This window comes from Brachyistius frenatus, unplaced genomic scaffold (genome assembly GCF_029030835.1).
Source record: "Brachyistius frenatus isolate BFR_SWC_R1_liver_20210118 unplaced genomic scaffold, ASM2903083v1 Contig_29, whole genome shotgun sequence".
Lineage (NCBI taxonomy): Eukaryota > Metazoa > Chordata > Actinopteri > Embiotocidae > Brachyistius > Brachyistius frenatus.
This window is the reverse complement of record NW_027210628.1, coordinates 3,376,150-3,392,765: the sequence shown is the minus strand read 5'-3', so window position 1 is coordinate 3,392,765 and position 16,616 is coordinate 3,376,150. Positions and strand designations below refer to the sequence as shown.

Genomic DNA, 16,616 nt, shown 5'->3' with positions numbered 1-16,616 from the left:
CCTGTGTGGGTTCTCTCTGGGTACTCTGGCTTCTTCCCACCATCCAAAAACATGTGTCTCAGATTAATTGGTGGTTCTACAAATTGTCCTTAGGTGTGAATGAGAGCGTGAATGGTCTTTGTTTCCGTCTGTCTCTACGTGTTGGTCCTGTGATGGACTGGCGATCTGTCCAGGGTACCCTGCCTTTGCCCAATGTGAGCTGGGATAGACTGCAGCCCCCCCCCGTGACCCTGTTCAGGATAAAGCGGGTATAGATGATGGATGACTGATGTGTTCAGCTGCTCCTATAAAAGCAGATCCTGAAGTTCTGATGTCTGATGTCATTCGGCATCTGAGTCTGATTGACAGAAGCGAAACTCTTCAACTACGTTAAAGTAAAAATTTGTTGAAAAGTTTATAAAATCCAGTTCTGCGTTGAAACCGAAAAGTGAAAAAGCAGCTGCCCAAGTTAAACCGAGCATGGCCTCCAGAAGAAAACACATGCACACAACAACACATGCTGACCGTTGGCATCGTCCGTGTGCTGGATGACTGCTATGGTAAAACACATCGGAGCAAGCCCAGCTATGGCGAGCTAAATTAAGATATGTTTTACTCCAGATCTTTATCGAATAAGGCACATTATAAAACAGTAAGTTGCTGTGGATAGATGACACGGCGCTGTGCATCTGTCTAGTGTTTAAACCACTTTTGTATGGAGCGTCATCACATTTAGTAAAGTTATATTTTATTTTGATGGGTCAAGACTTCAGGTAGTGTGAATTTTCTCTATATGTCTCTTTTTGAATTCATAAATTTAAGAATTTTATAAACTCATATGGGGTGTAACCATCACTTCTGGACTGTTGCTGTATTAAAATAATTATAAAAGCATACATACAGTGAGTGGTAAATATGAATAGCATGTGACTATTATTGATGGGCATTTTTATTTTGGTCCCTCATCACTTTTTTCTACACATTAATCAGAGTAAAGTTTATGATAAATATGACCATTTGTCTTTATTTATCACACACTGACAAACACCACCATCTGCTTGAAACATGGAGCTTAGATCTGGATTGTTTTTAAATCTCTGCCCAGCACAGCAGTCCTTTCAGTTCATTTTTGCTTTAAGCTACTAAAATTTCAAATATACCGTCCTCTGAGGAGTACAAGTCTGGACTCCATGAGGCAGTCAGTGCTGAACCTGATCACCGGCTCGAAGGACTTTCCTGTCATCCCATACAGAGGGTTCTTCCGCACGCTTCAGGTGGCCACACCTTATCGTGCACGTGGAGCCGGAGCACACGGAGAACACCACACCAGCTCCTTTCATGGAGGGCCCAGCAGGCATTATGGTGCCGCCTGCAGGCTCCGGTTCTGTTCCTCCACCAATATTCACTCCTCTTCTGCCTGGGAGGACAGAGCTGGGAGCCTTGTGGGCCGACCGCAGGAGCTGTGTGCGGCGCATTGACTTGGAAGGCAGCACCGTCACCACAGTCATCACCTGTGTTCTGCTCCAAACCGACAAACCGCTGGAGGGTGAGCGACTACGGGGCAGATTCACAAGTCCTCATGTCTGTCCTGTGTCGCTTCACCAAGGAGTCTACGCAGTGTGCACCGACTCCCATGAAGAGGAACGATGGGATGTTCTGACAGTTCTCATTAACAAATTAGGAGATCTGTTCATTCCTCAAGGACCTGCAGGCTGCAGACTCTTGGATGATACTTTTGGTCGATCCCGTCCATCCTCCCAATGTCAGTTTTAGACTCATAGGCTTGGAGGGATCCCTTGTACATATGATTGACACAGATTCACAGAAGGCATTATTTTATTTCTTGAAACTAGCCTGTGCGTCTGGCCGGGCTGGTGAGGCCCTTGGCAGCATCTTGCACCAGGGCCTCTGACTGAGATTGTTGATTGTACAGCACAGGTCAGCGTTTTTGGTGCGTCTTGCACCTTTCTTTATTTCTTGGAGCTGACCTGTGTTTTTTTGGACATGCCAGAAAGCCCAGCAGAGCTACGAGGAACACACTGCTGAGATCCATTTTAAAGAAGAAGATTCAAGTGTCTCCAGGATCAACTGGGAAATGTCAGCTGCCTCTTAAATCAGTGTGTGTTGGGACAGTCTGCCTGCAGTTCAGATGGATTTCTTCACTTCACAAAAAATGCTGACTGTGTTTTCTTAATCCAAAGATACATCCAGCTTTGCTTCATGTTGCTGACTCGTCATCAGTCCAGATGAAGCTTCAGACTTCAGTCTGAGTGAAGAATGAGGATTACAGCTGATGGCTGTTTTTGGAAAAACTTGTCCATGCATTCATCTTCAGTAGACTCGACTACTGTAACGGTGTGTTCACAGGTCGCTCTAAAAAGTCAATCAGAACGCTGCAGCTGATTCAGAACGCTGCAGCTCGAGTCCTCACTGAGACCAAGAAAGTGGATCACATCACTCCAGTTCTGAAGTCTTTACACCGACTTCCTGTCCAACAGAGAATCCACTTTAAAATCCTGCTGTTGGTTTATAAAGCACTGAATGGTTTAGGGCCAAAATACATTTGTGATCTGCTGCTACCTTATGAACCCTCCCGGCCCCTCAGGTCGTCTGGGACGAGTCTCCTTTCTGTCCCCAGAGTCAGAACTAAACATGGAGAAGCAGCGTTCAGTTTTTCTGCTCCACTTATCTGGAACAAACTTCCGGAAAGCTGCAGGTCTGCTGAGACTCTCAGCTGCTTCAAATCAAGATTGAAGACTTTTCTGTTTGTTGCTGCCTTTAATTGAACCAGATTCAAGGAAATTGATCAATTTCCTGCATTTCTGCATTTTATTACTATATTTTATTTCTTAAACTGTTCTGCAACTTCCATTCTACTTTTAGCTTGTTTAATGTTTTGATGACTGTTTTTAATGTTTCGATCAATGTTCTTAATTGTTTTTAAATTTGTGTTTCCTTTGCCTGATGTTTTGATGCTTTTAATGGTTTTATGTGAAGCACTTTGAATTGCCTTGTTGTTGAAATGTGCTATACAAATAAACTTGCCTTACCGTGCCTTACAGCTGAGAAGGTTCAGCTGCAGAGACAAAGTCAAAGCCACAATACCACTAAACCACCGATGATTGCACAAAGCCTGTGCATCTGGCCAGGCTGGCGGGGCCCCTGGTAGCATCTGGCACCAGTCCCCTGAGGACAGGAGGCACCATATGAATGTTCAGTGGAGTGCACAGGTCAGCGTTGACAGTGCGTCCTGCACATTTCTTTATTTCTTGGAGCTGGCCTGTGTTCGAACCCCCTGGAAACTATGGTGGACCCTGCTGCTGAGATCCCTTAAGAAGATTGATCTGACACGATACCAAGAATGAACAAATCAGTAAGTAGTTGTTTACAAAGACTCCTAATAGTAAATATATTTTGTTTATCGTGTAGAAAATATGATAAGTACCTGAAGGTCTTAGCTGTTGTCTTTTTTTTTTATCAGATGTTTGTCTTTAGAAAGAGAAAACAAGACGATAAGAATTAGAACCATCTCATTTGTTTCTTTCTGTCATTTGTTTTTTAGAGAGTGGAGCAAATAAATGAAATAGAGACACCTTCAGACCATGAAGACGACAAAAGAAGAGAAGGAGACAGCACAAACTGAACTCTCTCATTTATTCTATTATATTCTCAGTATTTCTCTATTTATCAATATTTATTGAGTCCACATGACTGCTGGAGTTATTAACTGGTGTTCCCTCATATCTGTCATTTGTCTTTTAGAGAGAGAGAGAGAGAGAGAGAGAGAGAGAAGAGTGCAGAGGAGCCTGAGACGAGACAAGAGGAGGACGACAACCATCTTTTTTTTTAAAGGTACGTTTGAACTCATTCTAAATTATCATCAGGAAACACAGCAGGTCCTTTAATTTAATGTGAAGTTAACTATTGTCTCTACTGTTCTGTCATTTGTCTTTTGGAAAACAAAGAAGGAACGAGACAAGACAAGAAGAGAAGGAGAAAATACGCCCTGTGAACGCTGAGAGGAGGAAGACAACCATCTAATATAAGAAGGTACATCTGAACTCAATAGATTGAATCTAGAGATTGATATCAGGAGACACAGCAGGTCATTTAACTTACTGTCATTTAATTTACTCTATACTAAGCCCCTTCTGTGAACCCTCTTACTAAAAAAAAAAACCCACATTATTCTGTGGCATCATCACAATTTATTTTATTGTCAGGAGTTCTCCTCATTATATTATTGTTGAAGTTACTCTCTTTCCTTCATGTTTTTTCTAATTTAAAGCAAGAAATTGAAATTAAACTAGGAAACAACAACAAAAAGACCAGACGTGACAAAAAGAGAAGATGGAACACTCTCATTTAAAAAGATAAGCACACATTTATTCTGACATTATATGTTTTGTTTGGTTTATTGCTTAAGTTTTTAACTGTTGTTCCCTCTTTTTCTTTTCAATCTATTTCCATATGTGTTCTCATCTGCCACAGCAGTGTCACACTTTACACTGTTATTCTGGAGATCATCCTGTCGGTCATCACACACACATCCAGCTGGACTGAAGCCTCCACAAAGTCTGAAAAGTGCTACTGAAACATTTGTCATGTTTTACACGATGGCATCATGTCGTGTCATCTTCAAGGACTTCTTTATCTTTTGGATTCAGTTAATCAGTTTTGTTTAACTAGTATATTAACTATAAAGAAAAATGAGATTGTTTCCTCTTTTTATTCATATCAAGAAATCCAGTGAAAAGACCTCAATAAACAATGACTTTGTTGTTTCTCTCAAACAACTACTGGATGTCACTTTATATAAATGCTGAACATGGGTTTATACATTACCATTTGTGTTTGTATTGATATTCAGCACATCTGGGCATGATGATCTAATCTGTTGTTGTCAAATTAATAAGAAGAATGATTGTAGCAACGACATGTTATAAGTATAAAAACTTAATGAAACAACTTGGTGCCACATTAGAGGTTACATACTGATAATGTGTAGCAGTAAACAATTTTAAATGAATAGTATTCTCTGTTTAGATCCCTGCAGTACGTCTCAGTCTGAAGTGGCTGTAGATGGTTTAAAATGTATTTTACTGTTGATTTTATGCTCACAATAAAGGATGACTTTCTTCAGTTAAACCATATGAAGACCTCAACATTTGAATGACAAATTCTAACAATTAAAAATAGTTTTTACAACAGATTGTACTACAGAAGATCAGATTTCAGGAGATACACACTGATGGTCATGGTTTTAACAATTGAGCTGATCACACATCTTACTGAACTAGAAAAATATCAAGAATGTTCAAGGTGAATCAAAAAAGGGGAATTACTCTGGCTACATCAAGACCAAAAAAATATGCAATCAATCACTTCTTATACATTTTAGAATTTTTATGAAGACTTGTTTTTCAAAGTATCTGTTAAAAATTAAGAAATGACTGCTGATTTAAATACTCTTTTCTACAAGAGCTCCATCTGGTGGAGTATTGCTATTAAACTGATTGGCAGGTTGGATGAGAGACAGGACACAATGTTCAAGTCTTCAATTCATGTTGACATCGACCATTGTCAAACCCACCTCAAGAGGTGGACCCTTTCAAATAGGAAATCAGGGTGTTACCCTGGTTGATGTCTTAATATTACACGTTTGTGTTAACCTTCCTGACACATTCACTGTGTTGTTATCGTTAACGGAATGAATATTGTCCTAAAAGGTGATAGCCGGTGATGTGTACAAATTCAACACAGTGTCAGTTTTACACACAATGGATGAATAACACATGCCAACAAATCTAAATATTATTTCTAAATATAATTCTCTGTCAGGTTTATTCTATTGGACTGTTGAACGTGTAGATCATCCACTGTGTGAGAGGTGTTGTACTCTCTACAATCTGCTGTAAATTCTGGTGATCCTGGCTGATATAGAGTGAACAAAAGGCAGCAACACCATCATAAAAGAAAACATAGCTACTTAAAGTTGGGACTTTCATTTCAGTCAGTTTCCAAATAACTACCTGGCATTTCATTTTTTTTTTTTTTTATCACGTTTCATCCGGAACGGTTGCAAAACGTTTCCGACGGTCTCTTTTCCGCGTTGCACAAAAGCAACATCCACGACCCTCAAAGCTCAAAAATGGAGTTGAGCTCCGTCGGTTGGATTGTCATTGATATTTTGTGGGCTTTTCTGGCTTCGTGCTTCTTTGCAGCTTTTTGTGCTCACAAAATTTCACCGTACGTGCCGAGAGGACATGAAACACGTGGCGTGCACATGTTGTTTCAGGACCTCATCCGGTACGGGAAAACCAAACAGAGCCTGAAACGAGACGACTGGCTGCGTGTGTTTGACGTCCCTAAAAGGTGGCTGGATTGAGAAAACTTCAGTACCGTGTATTTATAACGTACACCGAGTTATTTACACATTTCTAATGCGTTTAAGTGGGTTTGAGGATGTCATATTATTGTTTACTTATATTTGTAACGATGTCGGCGCTCGTCCAGTTGAGGTCGTTTACCTGAGTTTGGTTTTTCCTCCTTCAGGTGGTTCCTTCACTTCTACGCCATCTCGGTCGTCTGGAATGGTTTTCTGCTGGCCTTGTACCTTAACTTCACATATCAGCACCAGTCATATCCAGTATGGCTGAGTAGTCTATTAGACATTATAACAGGTGTACAACGCAGTGAGAGTCCAGGTAGGCTGACAAACCCTCTTCTCTGCTCTCATGGGCTCCGTTTGTGCCAAAAAAATAAATAAATAAATAAATAGGCTCGTTGGGGCGAAAGAACAACAGCTGCAATCAAGTTGGGAGAGTTTTCAGCAACCTTCAGTCTGAACAGGAAGTTACAGAAACACCCACATCCTGTTAGCTCCGATCCACATCTAATAAAATGTTTATCAGACCAACATAATAGTTTTGTACAGCCTCCAATTGTTTCAATTATACCAAGGGTGCCTATGAGCATGTTGTACAGGTGATGAATCAAGAGCAGATCTGTCCCTCTCAAACTATATCAATAAAGTGTGAACTTTAATAAAAAAAAAAAAAGTCAATTACAGAGGAAATAAATACAACTTTCATCATTGATAAGATCAGAATACTGCATTCACCTTCTCTGACTGATCAAAGTCACCACTAAACAAGATTTATTCTGCTCACAGAATAAATTACATGTGAGAATTGCATGCTTCAGATTACATGAGATTTTTTTCAAATACTATCTGCGCGGTCAGATGATTTATTTACAGGATCATACAGATACGATGCTGATTAACTTCAGAATTTGTGTAAAATGGAGGTTGAACCATAACGAGATCACAGATCCCCTGTACAGCATTTCAATAGGTTACTGTCATAATTGATAATTGAGAAATATCAATCTACTCTCCCTGTCATATATGTTGTAATAGCACCACGATTAAATCATTATGGTGGATATTTGACAGACTGTCCAGAGGTCAGGACACAATGTGTAATCTCATGGCTTAGTGGGGGTTTACAAGAGGGGGAGTACAGTGCGCTTAATAGCAGTCAAAACAGACAGAGATGATGATGTGCCCAACAACAACAACATGACAGAAATACAGTTCAAAGTTGAATAGACTTTGACAAATGTTTTGTCACATGTTCAACTGACATAACCAGTGCGCACGTCAACATATTTCTGGCCCAAATGGATCCCCGTACTGTTTATGTGTGTGTTTTCCCGTTTGATTGACGCTAATGTCTGATGTCGGTGCTGTCTGCAGTCCCACAGCTGTCTACTCTCCTGGTGCAGCTGCTGCTTTGTGTCCACTCCCTCAGGAGGCTGCTGGAGTGCCTGTTTGTCAGCGTTTTCTCTGACGGGGCCATGCATGTGGTGCAGTATGCGTTCGGCCTGGGGTATTACATCGTGCTGGGGTTGACAGTGCTCTGCTCGGATCGTGTGGGAAAAGGTTAGACTGATGTGAGTCCTCTCTACATTCAGTATTAAATGGTTCTGCTTTGTGGTATTGATGTTTGCGCGGTTCTTTTTAGGCACCGGTACGCTCCTCTCTCAGCTGGACTGGCTTCATGTGGCTGGGTTTGTACTTTTCATCGGGGCCTCCCTGCTGCAGCATCAGTCCATTGCCCTGCTGGCCCGGCTTCGCACTGGAAAGTCAGGTAATTAAATGATTGATTACTGCTGAGCCCTTCCCAAAATACCTTATTAGACTCTGTAGGTGTTTTTGCTCTTTTCAACACTAATACTATCACTAATCTTCATTCTTTACTGGATTGGACGCTACACAAAACATAGCAGAGCCTTGAAGTGTGATTATGACAAAAGAATCACAGTGGACCTCATACGTTTGCTTTTATTGTTGTCAAGAGTCTGTTATTGTTGTCAAGAGTCTGTTATTGTTGTCAAGAGTCTGTTATTGTTGGGGCGTAACACCAGATGAATAAAAAAAAAAATCCGAGGCGTAAGGAAATGTTCAGAGTGACATCCAAAAACATTGTAAAGATGCTTCTTTTGGCTGCTTTTGGGGCAAGCTGAAACATAACACTGACATATTATTACTTTACTAAGTTGTCAAGGTGAACATGTTAGCAAACAGTTGCAAATTGCATATCCAGCAAACACAAAGCAACATTAGCCTTGATTTAATGGTTGTTTTGGTCTCCACGGACTCCTGGGAAAACAAGTGGCTCTTTAGTTGCTGCAACAAATGTCCTACAGTCCTGTGTTCACCAGCTAGTAGTGCTTTGTCAGACTGCTGTTTGTGTGTAGGGAAGGTATCACTGAGAGTTTTGCTGAAAACAAAATCACAACAATAAGAGATCTGTACAAAGAGGCAAAACAAAGCCACAGCAGAGAGGAACTGCAGAGCTGTCTGTGGTTCATCTCTATGATTAGTGCAGCTTCAACTTCACACTTATATAAACGCTTATATAAACGTAGATGGAAAGTTACTGATGTGTCTGTTTGCTCTCTTTCATCACATCTTGCAGGAGCAGTGGAGACTCTGGCTCACAGAGTACCACGTGGAGGCTGGTTCGAGCTGGTTTCATGCCCACATTACTTCGCTGAGCTGCTGATCTACGTCTCACTGAGCATCGTTTTCGGAGGTCTATCTCTAACCTGGTGGCTTGTGGTCCTTTGTGTGCTGTTCAACCAGGCACTGGCAGGGCAGCTTTGTCATGACCTTTACATAAGCAAATATGAGTTGTACCCAAATCATAGAAGAGCATTTATACCCTATGTACTCTGAATGGTCTGACATTGCAGTCTCCTGCCCTTTTGTTGATATTAATGGGAACTGTAAAGTCCTCGAACAATGTCAGCGATGTCTGAGGAGCTGAGGACGTTGGAGTTAAACTCACTTCTTTCTCAGCATTGATCGACAAGGACCTCTCAGTCAAATGCACCTGAGCTGCTAACAGAGCAACACTGGATATTTAAGTGGAAATGTGAGTTGTGGCAGAAGTCTGTTGAGGTGAGATGTGAGCTGTTTCTCAGACTGATGTGAAGATGTTACGAGGAAAGTCACCTCAGTTCATTTCTTCATTACAGTGAGAATCTGTTTTTAACTAATACACTACGTCATGATAATATATATTTTTATTATTACTGCAGCCAGCTTATGTTTTATGTGATTTTGAAGTTTTAAATGTAAATATAAAAATATTTGGCAGAAATCAGAGAAATTGAGGCTCTGGTTGAAATGTGTTGTTGTTTTCACAAAAAACATGAGCAAAAAACATTTAACAGCGTGTTTTGGACTATTATTTTAAAAACAAACAAGTGGGTATGTTGAAGAGAGAAATTTTGTTTTAAGGAAAAAAATTCTTTTGAGCATTTTGAACATTGGATAGTTGTTTATTAATACAAAAATGTATGCACTACAACATAAATTCTAGTTTGCTGTAGTTAAATTCTACAAAATAAAAAGATTTTGTGAATCCAACAGATGGCAATGTATATGACTGTGAACGTTTGGCCTAAAAACTATTTAGGATTACTTTATTTGAAGAAGATTACAGAACGTAGGCTTGCATTTTATTATACAAAGGTGTTTTTTTTTTTTCTAAAATAACTTACAGATTATTTTGACTTTTAAAGTGATCAGAGGTACTTACAATTACCCTATTATTTAGTATGACAAACACAAGGTTGAACTCATTAATCTTGAAGGAAATTATTGTGGCAAAATTTGATAATAAAATAAAAACAAAAGGATAAAACAAAAGAGTAATAACTACAAAGGGTAAAGGGAATACATTCTGAATACCAGTACCAATAATTAAAGTAAGATGAATTTAGTATAATTAGGTCAACTAAAATACAAACGGAAAATTAACATTGAATCATTTTGTGATATTGACAAGTACCACTGGCAATTATTTCGGACTTATACATTTAAATAGTCGTATTTTAATGACTTGAAGTGCTGAACAACCTAACATGATCACGATTTGTTTTTGTTTTTCCCAGTTTGTCTTTCTCACATTGAACTCAACTACTTTTAAATAGATCCGTAACTGACAATGAGACGAACCAATCACTGGGCAGCCTTACGCCTACGTCAAACCTATAACGGTCCAATCATCTGTCCGGTTTAGTTCCTGACTTGCGGCAGCAACATCCCAACTTCGGCCCGGTCGGTCTGATCGTGACGTGTATCACCGAGGAGTCCCTCCAATTTGAACAAGCGACTAATATGAAGTCACCGAGTTCGTTTGCGGTGATTATGAAGTGATTCCCGGGGAGACGAAAACCACCGCAAAGATCGTGTTCGCTCGGTGTTTGGGAAGCGACGATGCCTCCCGCGGTCGTCGGAGGAGACGGACGGGCTGACGTGATGCGCTTCGTGGTTCCGCTCGCCGCCGTGTTTTTGTTGACGGTCGGAGTTGCCGCCGTCGAAGAGGAGCGCAAACCTGTCCAAGAGCTGCCCCCGCAGGAGGTGAACGCTTTTACTCTTACTGTCCACCCGAGCACGTCGTTATGTCGTCGACAGGAAGTGGCCTTTTGACGCGAGGCGGTGCCGCTGCTTCCTCGCGCCTCCCGTAGCTAGCCAGCACATGCTAATGGAGACTTCCGGGTGGAAGGTCAGCTGAAGTGGGCAAAGTTGACGTTTTCATTTCTAAAAGCCCTCCACCCCTCCACCTCCACCCCTCCGCCTCCCCAGTGTTTAAAGCAGCGAGGGCAGATCTTTCTTGACTTTCACTTTAAACTGTGTTGCTCAACTCTCTGTGACTCTGCTCCCCTGTGTTTGTTTTCTTTGCAGAAAGCCTCCAGCCCCCATCCCGTAGGCCCAGTCGTTTCTGAAGATGGCTCCAGCAAAGGAAACCTGGGTTTCATCCACGCCTTTGTGGCCTCTTTCTCCGTCATCATCGTCTCCGAGTTGGGAGACAAGACCTTCTTCATCGCAGCCATCATGGCCATGCGTTACAACCGGCTCACCGTGCTGGTCGGAGCTATGCTGGCTCTGGGAGTCATGACCTGTCTTTCAGGTTTGTAAAAGGAGATGTTTTGCACAGTCGGTTGTTCCTCCCATCGCTTGCCGAGTAACAAGGAATCTGCGTTGCCTTCGCTCCCCAGTGCTGTTTGGGTACGCCACCACCATCATCCCCAGGATCTACACGTACTACGTGTCCACTGCTCTGTTTGCCATCTTTGGGTTGCGTATGCTGAGGGAGGGTCTGAGGATGAGTCCTGACGAAGGCCAGGAGGAGCTGGAGGAGGTGCAGGCAGAGATCAAGAAGAAGGATGAAGAGGTAAGTCGACTTCTAACGCTGTTATTCCTGGCACATCACGTATGACAACTACAGGGCTCCTACAGTTTATTGCGTACGAGTAAACGTTCTGCAACGCAGCAGAGTGAAACATCACGTTCCCACATTTAAATTAAAGCGTTATGTCCGTTTGATGAAGCGCAAGCCTTTTGACTTTTGTTGTTGGTGCAGCTCCAGCGGACTAAACTTGCTAATGGGACTCCAGATGTGGAGGCCGCGTCAGGGACGACCTTGCCTCAGCGAAAGTGGAACAGCTTCATCTCGCCCATCTTCATCCAGGCCTTCACCCTCACCTTCCTCGCCGAGTGGGGCGACCGCTCGCAGCTGACCACTATTATCCTGGCGGCACGGGAGGTTCGTTCCGTTTATTCTGAAGCACGCAGTTGTGCGTTTTAACACCGTATTGTGGATCTCACAAATATACCGAGTACCTGAGTTTTCACTTTAGATGGCGCCAGTGGGGCCACTGTTGTAAATCACCCTCAAAGCAAAGTGTTGTATGATTTTCTTCAAAAGAAATGTGATAAAGCCATTTTCTTTTCTTTTTTTTTTTCATTCCCAGGATCCATTTGGAGTTGCAGTGGGTGGCACCATTGGACACTGTTTGTGTACAGGACTGGCCGTGGTAGGAGGGAGGATGATCGCCCAGAAAATATCTGTCAGAACAGGTGAGGTTTTTTTTTTCATTATTAAGTTACTCTATTGGATTTAGGAATCTTTTCACCTCTGGAATTAAAGTTACAGGAACTTTCCCAGGGGTAAAAGTTCCTCCAGCGCATTGTCATTTGCTTCTCTCCAGGAGGGCCGAAGCTCCAGGAAGGTAAAGCAAATGAGTCCACTGACCTACCAAAAGGCACGTTGGCGTCAGATTCCCTCTGAATGTCGTCGTCTCAGTTCATCAGTGTCGATGCTCCGTTGGCGACCAAAAGCTTCAAGCAGAGCGTGTCTGCAGTAGCGTGTTTATAAAAATGGCCGGTGCGTACTGATGCTGCAGGAAGCTCTGCTGTAATTGACCAGTCTGCAAAATTCAGGCGTGCAAAGCGCCGCATGCAAAAGTTCTGAACCCTCAGAAAGCACAACCCTGGAGCAGGGACCTTTTTAGGGGGAGGAGCCGCTTCCTTGTAACATTATTTACGCCCCGGTTCCTCTGGTAGAAACTTAAGTAGGAAAACCGAGAGCCTCGCAAGGTTCTTGTTCCCCAGATGAAGCTGCTGCGGTGGAAACACACCTCCAGACACGGTGGGCGTAGATATTTGGAGACAAACATGCGATCATGTGCAGGTTTGTTGGATTACTCGGTACGAGTTATTTCTGAAATCTTAGCAGGTGAGAACAGAATTGATGAGGCGGCAGGAGCACTGCTTAACTAAATATTACTGTGGCCTGAAATGGTACATTACCCACAATTCATGATGACAATCTTTTTTTTTTTTAATACCAACATAGTTGTCATGGTTTTGTTTATCAGCTGGTTGTATTGTGAAATATAAATGACAAAAGATAACCAAAGTTTCAAAGTAAAGTGCTGCTTTAGTGACACGTCACTGCTGATTATTCATCCATTCACTTTCTGAGCGGTCGACGCGCTCGGTGTCGTCGTGCTCGGTGTCGACGCGCTCGGTGTCGTCGTGCTCGGTGTCGTCGTGCTCGGTGTCGTCGCCGGAAACAGAGCAGCTGCTTCTGTACGATCCCTCAGACCTCTGACGCAACAGCAAAATCAGCTGGTTTGTGACATCATCAGGTTTTCTAGCAAATGTACCGTTTCTAATGAATGAAGATCAGCGTGTTTATCAACCGTTCTTGTTTGTGCACGAGATGTACGAAGTGTCAAAATAACAATGTAACATCCCAGTTGATGTTTGATGAGAAAGTTCGAATGCTGCGTTTGTTTATCTAAAGCCGACTTTTTTCTCTCTTGTTTCGTTTCCATAGTTACAATCATCGGAGGGATCGTTTTCCTGGCGTTCGCCTTCTCGGCCCTGTTCATCAAGCCAGAAGCTGGATTTTAATTGGACGAAAGACTTTCAGGTTCACTCTGTAAATACGTGTAAAATGTGGTGGAGTTGCTGTAGAGAGACTTTAGTTCTGACTCGTTACATGTCCCAACAGAAAAGAGCCGAAGTCCTGTCCTCCTTTCCTACGAAGCCTCTGTTCCTTTGCGAGTCTGTGGGATTTCCCACAGAGGTCGAGGTCAGCATTAACCATTTCCCAAGAGTCTCAGCCGGGAGGTGCAGTCGTCGACCCGTTAACAAACTCGGTTTCCATCTTAATCAAGTGCAGCGGTCTGACATTGAGCTTTGAAACTTTTCATCCCGTCTGCTGAAGTTAGCCGCTAAAGAGCAGTAAAGAGCGAGGCTGGCCGAGCAGACGGCCGGCAGGACAGGAGGCGGGACTCTCGCTCTCGATATCACGAGGTGTGTGAGGGAACCCAGACGGGATCGTTACTGTCCGACTCTCTGCAGCTCAGACTCTGAACCTGAACACGCTGTAACTTTCTTCCCACTCTACCGTCTCTGGTGTTTTTTGTTGTTGTTGTTTTTTTTTTTTTTTGCTACCATAAATTCTTCCCGTCTCATTTAGGCACCAAGTCCATTGAAAAATCCTTGCCTTTATTTTTTTTGTTTTTAAGTGTTGAATGGTTGATTTGTGTTTGTTTAAGTTGAGCCGCGGTGCTGTCGGGCGACTGCTGACAGGATAGCGTGCGGAGCAGTCCGAGCTGGCGTTGCTCTGTCGTTTCCGCCTTCCTCTGAGTGACTTCAATGCATTAACAGCTCAGAAGAAGTGAGCCTACTTTACTTATCGTGTGTAGGCTTTCAGTGGATCTACTCGCAGAAGTGAAATATAATATCCCTAATTATGTTTTTAATAGTGTGTAATCACCTGAAACTAAGAATTATTGTCTTTTTGTTAGATTCAGCCCTTCATATGTACATGAGCAGCAGGTCCTGGGTGTGGGGGGGTGGGGGGGGTTACAGAGGGGTGTTCTGCAATCTGCGGTGTCGCCACTAGATGCCAGTAAATCCTACACACTGCTCCTTTCAGAGGAAGCTCACTGACGAGAGACCCATCAGCACACAATATAGAAATCATGTTTTTGTGTTCTGATTTAAGTTGAGATTTTATTTGAGGCAGAAGACAACTTCAACTTTTTATTCCTGAGCTTTACATTGTAGAAGTCTTTTAGGAAGACACGAACCACTAGAATACCTCCGAGTCCAGGTGTCGCCACGGCCATGTCGGAATATCTCTCATCTGCACCTCCAAATGGTCGTTACACACTGGAGACTCTGATCGGGGTCCCTAGCATTTCCTCCTGCTTGGTTTCAGGTGCCGACATAATGAACCAGGATCAGGTTGAGAAGGGCCAGTCGTCACCTTTACGTATTTACTCCTCCTCTGTAGTCGAAGCCTTTTTCCAGGCTGAACCTCGTTGCCTAAGCTGTTGCTGCCTCACATCTCGGAGTCAGTGACCCAACGTAAACATGACTCCATCAGGTACGGAGCAGGTGACCGATCCCTACACCTAACCTGCAGTAGAACGTGACTCCTTGTAGCGACGCCTCAGCGTAGATTTCAAACCTTTTTATTTAAAATGGTATTTATTTAGCCTCATTTTCTTTCCTTCTTGGTGTATGTACTGTAGACACAAAAGGAGGGAGAAGTCACTATGAACAAGGAGTGGAACTATTTTTTTAAGTAAACCGGTTCAAGCTGCGCTGTCAATATTTGACAGCCCGTGCTCAGCTGTGAAATACTTCTGTTTGTCATACAGGTTGGTTGAAATGCCTATAAATCTGAAATGCTCAATAAAAAGGTTTCACGTGTTGTCTGATTTGTAAATCGGTCGGCTTTGGGCTGAATGGTGACAGTGGACTCCGCGCACAGTGAATACAAGTCAGCAGAACAACAGAGACGTGTCGTAGAGATTGATTTTGTAACTTTCAGGGGAGCAAATGAGCGATACCTTTGCCTTGGAAAGGGAATGTTTTGATTTATGGTTTGGCTCAAGAAATGAATGCAAGGCGCACTACTTGTTGCAGGCACGACATTCATTTATGGATAACGGTGCAACACACACATGTAGGTTTGCTTCACAAACTCTGTAGGACTGAAATGAAACATCTAATTTAGATTTTTATGAGCGAGACCCATTGAAGAGTTTTAAAACCCTGCAGCCCTGAAATTGTTTGTTTAAAACCGACCAGCAGGTGGCAGCAGTCCACGCTGATAAAACAAAGGAGCCTCCCGGTTGGAGAACATAAACGTGCAGTTATGTTTAAAGGGCAGAAAGTGTAGGTTTTTGTAGTCGTCGTATAACGTGGAGATTTGGAGATTAAAGTTGTAATGGATGGTTTTATTATTGATTGTGTTTACAGGCTTAATAGTGTCCCGAGTTTTATGTCTCATCCTGGCTACGATCGTGTTCATAATGGTGTTTACACGGACCATCACAAACCCGGTTATTCATGATCACCACACTATTCAGGTTTCTGATCATCTGTATGCGGTTCTGTGTTCATTTCTCACATTTCAGCCTCAGAGACTGTTGAGAAACCTGAAGCACTGCAGGTAGCTGCAGGTTCAGATATTCTCATGTTCAATACATAACCCGCATACTAATTTAAACACAGTGATTACATGTAATTTGCTATTGCTTTATAGATTAGAGCTGATCTGATGATTTTAATTATAGATCAGTGGATTATCAAATCAATTCAAAATTGAAGTAATTTTGAAAGTTCCTCATTCCAGACTCCCATGAAAAAAATGGAAGATTAGCGATTTTTGTGGAAATCAAAACAAGACATTTAAAGATACCATACATTAGCCCGACTAATGAATGGAGGAAATAACCATGAGGTAACC

The 16,616-nt window shown here is 42.4% G+C and overlaps 2 protein-coding genes across 2 annotated transcripts; both read left to right on the top strand.

Annotated features, from left to right (window-relative positions):
- The first annotated feature begins 6,124 nt into the window (after positions 1–6,124).
- srd5a3 (steroid 5 alpha-reductase 3) lies at positions 6,125–10,009 on the top strand. Its single transcript, XM_069699238.1, has 5 exons — positions 6,125–6,354; positions 6,535–6,686; positions 7,742–7,927; positions 8,010–8,135; positions 8,967–10,009. The coding sequence occupies exons 1-5, from the start codon at positions 6,131–6,133 to the stop codon at positions 9,224–9,226; spliced, it is 948 nt and encodes a 315-aa protein (XP_069555339.1). The 5' UTR covers positions 6,125–6,130; the 3' UTR covers positions 9,227–10,009.
- Positions 10,010–10,606: 597 nt separating this feature from the next.
- Positions 10,607–14,337, top strand: tmem165 (transmembrane protein 165). The gene is made up of 6 exons (XM_069699240.1): positions 10,607–10,918; positions 11,243–11,468; positions 11,557–11,732; positions 11,922–12,104; positions 12,313–12,418; positions 13,683–14,337. Exons 1-6 carry the CDS (start codon positions 10,775–10,777, stop codon positions 13,757–13,759), a joined length of 912 nt encoding a protein of 303 aa, XP_069555341.1. The 5' UTR covers positions 10,607–10,774; the 3' UTR covers positions 13,760–14,337.
- The last annotated feature ends 2,279 nt before the right edge of the window (positions 14,338–16,616 follow it).